The following is a 6,830-nucleotide window of genomic DNA, read 5'->3' as shown; positions in this document are numbered from 1 at the left end:
ATGGGGGACTTTGGGGATAGCATTGGAAATGTAATTGAGGAAAATATGTAATAAGAAAAAAGAAGTTGGTGAAGAGTTTCTAGGTGGGTTCTAGAAGTCTAAGTCAAACATTTAAGACCATGAAAATTAATCATTTGCAATAAAGGAAAACTACAGACACAGCAAATGACTCAAATATACTAAGTAAGGAATTTGAAATGAAGGAATATTGTCCAGTTACTATAAACTATGCTTGTGAAAATAACAAATGATATAAATTTTTAAATAATAAGGTCATAAAATAACATGATAAAAATTAATAAAAAAAGGTAGGCAGGTATGCATCTCTCTGTGTGTAAGTAGACAAATGGACACAGCTCTCAATAAGGCTGAAAGTATGTATGTTAGGTACATTTAGAGACAGAGAACCCAAGATAATACATTTTTATTAATGATTAACAGGTATTTCATAGATGATAAAACAGAGTAAGGCTACAAATAATTCTTCGTGTAGGATTGAAAGTGGGTGTATGTAATGATAAATATAGATGTTTTGCACATGCCCAGAAGGACAAATATTTATAGATATTTGTGTCACCATCCTTACAGTTCTCTTATCTTGTTTATAGAGAGGGCTGAAGGAGTATAGCAAACACCCAGATTTCAAGATACAACAGCAGGAAAATGTGAAAGAATCAGAGAGTATCCTGAGTGGGTTTCCCCAGCCAAACTGAGACTTCTGAAAAACAAATAATGACAGCAAACATCTTACTTAAAAGAATATCACAAGTACTTTGGGAGTATACTTGCTTAAACATATAAGAAATGAAGGTAGAAGAGGACAATTTTCATCCTTACTGTATAATTCCAGAATGATGGAACAAGAAAACAAGAGTATAATTGTATTAGGTATTATACATCTCCAATAGATGATGAAAATAATACATGTACATCCAAAGGATCCTCCACCATAAGGATACTTTCACAATCATGTTCACTGCTGCTCTATTCTTAAGAGTAAGAAACTGGAAACACGCTAGATGTTCCTTAACCAAAGAATGGATAAAGAAAGTGTGGTACATTTACAAAAGTGAGTATTACTCAGCTATTAACAATAATGCCATCATGAAAATGTCAGGTAAATGGGTGAAACTAGAAAGATCATTCTGAGTGAAATAACCCAGACCCAGAAAGACCAATATGGTATATATTTACCTAAAAGTATATCTTAAGTTTATAGATATTTGCCATAAAGTAAATGCTATAATCCATAAGCCAAAAAAAGCTAAGCCACATGGAGGGCTCAAAGGGAGACACTGAATCTCATTGAGTATGGGAAACAGAACAGAAATCGTGGGTGGATGAGGGGAATGGCCTGGGTAGCATGAGTAGAGGGAGGATGAAGGGAGAAAGTACTGGAAGAGACAACTGGAATCGGGGCTGTGTATTATATCTTGGGATGAACTAGAAACCTAGGGCAATGGAAACACTCAGGAATCTATGAGGTGATCCTAGCTAAAATTCCTAGCAAAGAGGAACATGGAGCCTGAATCAGCCATCTCCTAGACCTCAATAGATGGATTGGGACATCAACCCAGTCACAAACCTTAGACCTACAATTTGTCCTGCCTACTAGATATTCAGGGGTAAAGATGGAGCAGAAATTGAGGGGGTGGCCAACCAATTACTGGTCCAGCTTGAGACCCATGTCATGAGGAGTCTACCCCTGATATCATTAATGATATTTTGCTATACTTGCAGACAGGAGACTAGTATAATCATCATCAGAAAGGTTTCACACAGACACTAATGGAAATAGATGCAGAGACCAATAGTCAAATATTAGGTGGAACTTGGGGAATCCTGAATCAGAAGGGGAGGGAGGGTTGTAGGAGCCAGAGAGGTCAAGGACACAAGAAAACCCACAGATTCAACTGACCTGGGTCTGTAGTGGTTCACAGAGACTGAACCACCAACCAGGGAGTTTCAATGGGATTGACCCTCTGCAAATATGTTACAGTTGTGTAGCTTGGTCTTCATATGGGACTTCTAACAGTGGAAGCAGGGTCTGTCTCTGACTCTGTTATCTGCCTTTCAGACCCTTTCCCCTACTGGGTTGCCTTGTAGAGCCTCAATAAGAAAGGATGAACCTAGTCTTACTGAAAATTGATGTTGCAGGGCTGGCTGATATCCATGAGAAGACTTCCTGTTTTCTGAAGAGAAATGGAGGAAGAGTGGATGCAGGTGATGGGTGAATTAGGAGGAGAGGAAGGAGGAGAAACTGCTGTTGGGGTGTAAAATAACTAGATTAATTAATTAATTAAAAAATAGAAACTAATACATGAGTGAGACATGGTGGCACATGCTTTTAATTCCAGCACTCAGGAGGCAGAGGCAGGCATATCTGTGTTAGTTTGAGGCAGTCTGGTCTACAAAGCAAGTTCCAGGACAGCCAGGGCTTCTTAAAGAAACCCCATCTCAAAAACATCTACAAAAACAAGAAACCCCAAAACACAAAAATCCAGGAGGATATTCATAAGCACAACTTCCTACAAGATATTTATTACAAACAAACAAACAAACAAACATAGCGTCAGAGTGTGGGTGGTGAGTTTCTATCATCAGTAATGGGTACATTTATGTCATGAACTTCCTAAATATGATTCACTAACAGGATATCTTTCTCTGTTGGGAACAGAACATTCTATGGAACATGAATGCAAATGCAATCAAAAGGAAGTACTCACTTGGCAAGTCCAAACTTTGGGACACTACAAAATTATGGCTAAGGCAGCCAAGGACACTGAGGGGAAAAAACCAGATGAAATGTGGGATCCTGGATGAAAACAGAGTTATTTGGCTGATTATGCAAAAGGAAAGATTTATTAAATTGGTTATGTAAAATAAACTTTATGTATGATATTCAGATGAATACTATAATACTAACTAATTTATTTGCAAAGATAAAAATTTACTTCAGCTAGAAAGATGGCTTAGTGGTCAAGAGCACTGACTGGTCTTCCAGAGGTTCCGAGTTCAATTCCCAGCAACCACATGGTAGCTCACAACCATCTGTAATAAGATCTGATGCTCTCTTCTGGTGTGTCTGAAGATAGCTACAGTATACATAAAATAAATAAATATTTAAAAAGATTTTACTTCATTTTGCACCTTTCATGTAGCCTTCCTGATCCCAGTGTTCATGAATTGTCATTGTGGAAAGGATAAAGAAAATGTTATAGAAAACACAAATGAGTACCTAGGACCACAGCAGAAAAGTCAGAACTTTAGCCCTGTAAAGTGTGACTAATGAGGAATGGTAAATCATCTTCCTAGAGAGGCTGATCATGTGTTAGCTACAAAAGTGTGTTAAAAGCACTGATTGTGTTGGAGCTTCATTCTCTCTGAATTGCTGATACCTGGTGCTTACTCTATGTTATTGTAAAAATAGCAATAAAAATGTGATAGGTGTGCTGTCACATGCTTTGAATTCTAGGAGGCAGAGGTGGAGGATGAGGCAGAGGTAGAGTTTGAGGCCAGTCTGGACTACATAAAAGACCCATAAGAGCCATGGCTACATAGAGAGACCCTGTCTCTAAACAACAGCAGCAGCAACAACAACAAAAAAACCCCCCAAAAATCCCAATCAAACAAAGAATAAAAATATCACAAGTTTTATTACAAAATACTCAGGCATTTTAGAAAAGCATAAAGCAAAAAATAAAGCATAATAAACCTGTTACCCAGATATGGATGCTATAAATTCTCTCAGTGGAACCATCTTAGATCTTTACCTAGAGGTAGCAATATATTTTCCATATATGTGGAACTGTTAAAAATTACAATTTTATGAAAGGTCCCAGGCTATTTTTGAACTTTTACCATTTTAAATAATGTCCTTGCACTGATATTCTCAGATAGTCTTAATGTACCCCTAAAAATACTTTTAAAAATCACAGAGATGTCTAAAATGTAAAATATTGAATGTTAAGATCTCTCAATGTTGTCACCGGTGTACATGCTTCATCAAAACCTACTCTCGTGTGGCTTTCTTCAGTCAAGAGTAGCTGCTTTCTTCCAGCTGTCCTGGAGAAGCCAGGAATCACCCTCAGTTTCTCATGCCTGCTAAAAACTCCTGTCCACTCCCTGTCATTCAGCCAGCCCTTAAAAAAAGCTTTTAAAGAACCATTAAGGATCCAGCAAAATTCTTATCCACCACAGCTATCCTATGGAGACTTCGCAGATGGGGCTTAATGCTTATGATAACATAAAAAACCTGTTACAATATTCTTCCTTTTAAATTGCATTACATGAAGGACAGATTTTCTTCATATATTTCAATAAAACATTACAACAAATATTTTATATTGACTACAAAAGGAGATAAATAGGTCTAGGTGACCATTTATTACTCTGGATATTGAAACATTTTGTAAAATGCAAAACAGGACCTTACTTTTTCACTATTATTTGTAGGTTTAGAAAGTATTTGCTTTTGCTGGGCAGTGGTGGCGCATGCCTTTAATCCCAGCACTCGGGAGGCAGAGGCAGGCTGATTTCTGAGTTCGAGGCCAGCTTGGTCTACAGAGTGAGTTTCAGGACAGCCAGGGCTACACAGAGAAACCCTGTCTCAAAAAAAAAAAAAAAAAAAAGAAAGTATTTGCTTTTTATAACATTTATGGTAACATATGAGACTATTTTATCTTCAAATGAAATATTAAATATTTGAGAATATTGATTGATAGGTATTCCATCACTAATGAACTAATGTTCTTATACTTTTCTTCTTTAGAGAAAAGTCTAAAATTTATACCAAGCTTCAGCAACTTCATACAAAGGCTGACCCCTTCTTCTCCACCATTTCCAATTCTAACTCTTTCTGTGCTATTCCTAACCATCTTTTTTCACAGTTTTTCAATAGTCATTTTGATTTTCCTTGAGTAGACCAGGAGGCTTCCTACAAGAGAGCGTCAGGAACCACTGCATCTTCTCCCAAAGCTCTATGATTCCACCTTTTTCTTTCTATTTTAGCTTTTACAAACAAGATATTTCACCAGGCAGCCAGGTTGATTTTTCACTTTCATGTTGACTTCCAACTCAAGATTCTCCTGTCTCTGCTACCTAAGTGCTGGGATTGTAGATGACAAAGGCCTTGGCTTACATTTTTAACTGACAGTCTTTGCCATCTTGAGTCATAAAAGTATGGATTTTTACTTTACTACCATATGCTCAATAAATATACATGCTCCTGGTACATACTTCTCCTTTAATACATTCTGTCTAAATGTCACTGTAACTGGCTTTGTTGTTTGGTTTTTCTGAGACAAGCTTTCTCTGGCCTAGATGTCCTGGAACTTGCTTTGTAGACCAGGCTGGCCTCATAGAGATCTGCCTACCTCTGCCTCCTGACTGCTGGCTTTGTAACGTTTTAATATTTGCTTTTCCTAAGAAAAGTATTGATTTGATTCACCTGGTGGTTTCTCAATAATGTTAGAATAAAAACATCTTAAATGTAATAAAATTAAAATATAGATATCAAAAGACTGTCATACCTGACATATTCTGAGAGCTTGGTCTAAGACTGTTTTGGTATCAGTATCATAATCTGGGCAAGGCAGCATGGCTCGGCTGAGATGCGCTTGAAGCAAGAGATGGGCTTTGGTGTGAGGGCTGTCAAATGAATGAGGATTTAATTCAATGGGAAGACATTTGGCCAATTCATTATTCGTATGGTCCTCATTGTGTCTTACTGGCAAGTCTGTGTATTCTTCTGCATCCTGTAAAACAAGACAAATTTCAACTTAATAATAAATAACATAATAATTTATATACTTTTCAGTGATATTATTTTGTGGTCTGAGAACTGAACCCAGAGCATTACACATGCCAGACAAGCAAGGGACCTCTGAGCCACACCCCTGGCTGTGATTAATACACTTTATTTGTTTCTTAAGCGGGACTTGAGGCCCTGTTTGAGGCAGAACTAGGGGTACTATGGATCTAGCCACAGATTGTGGCAAAAGAAACTGAAGGAAGATTTCCAAATTCTTTTAACGAAGCTACTATTACCCCGGTACCAACATATAGTAATAAAAACAGCGTACATACATACTAACACACACACACACACACACACACACACACACACACACACACACACACACACGACACACTGATCAGTGGAATTAAAGAACAAGAAATAAATGGATAAACATATGGATACCTGTCTTTTTAATAGAATCCATAAATACACACTGAAAAAACCCTTCTTCGACAAAATGCTGGTATTAAAATTGAATGGCTGCATGTAGATGAATCCAAACATTCTTATTTGTCACCCGGCAGAAACCAAATTCCCCAAAGACCTCAACATAAACCAGATACTCAACTAAACCTGACAGAAGAGAAAGTATGGGAATAGCCTTGAACACATTGGCATAGGAGAAGTAGGAGAAGTCTTTCAGAACAGAACACTGTTAGCATAGTGCACTAACTCAGGCACTAAGATCAACAATAAACAGGATTTCAAGAAGCTGAAAAGCTTCTGTACAGCAAAGAACACCATCATCCTGACAAAGTGGCAACCTTGAGACTGGAAAAAGATTTTTTTAAATCAATTACACATCCAATAGAGGGCTAATATCCAAAATATATAACCAACTCAAAAATTTAGATATCAAGAAAAGAAATAACCCCATTATAAAATGGGGCACAGATCTAAAAAGAAAATTCTCAATAGAGGAAACTCAAATGCCTGAGAAATAGTTACAGATAGATCCAACATCCTTAGCAACCAGTGAAATGCAAATCAGAACTATTTTGAGATTTCATCTTTTTTTTTTTTTTTTTTT

General features: G+C 37.1%; 1 protein-coding gene across 1 annotated transcript in view; it reads right to left on the bottom strand.

Annotated features, from left to right (window-relative positions):
* Window positions 1-6,830, bottom strand: part of Ascc3 (activating signal cointegrator 1 complex subunit 3) — a 268,769-nt gene that overhangs the window by 23,300 nt on the left and 238,639 nt on the right. The window contains exon 37 of the mRNA XM_021173819.1: window positions 5,532-5,756. Coding sequence (XP_021029478.1) covers window positions 5,532-5,756 — 225 coding nt within the window. The remainder of the gene's footprint in view (window positions 1-5,531; window positions 5,757-6,830) is intronic.

This window comes from Mus caroli, chromosome 10 (genome assembly GCF_900094665.2).
Source record: "Mus caroli chromosome 10, CAROLI_EIJ_v1.1, whole genome shotgun sequence".
Classification (NCBI taxonomy): domain Eukaryota; kingdom Metazoa; phylum Chordata; class Mammalia; order Rodentia; family Muridae; genus Mus; species Mus caroli.
This window is presented reverse-complemented; position numbering and strand designations above follow the sequence as displayed.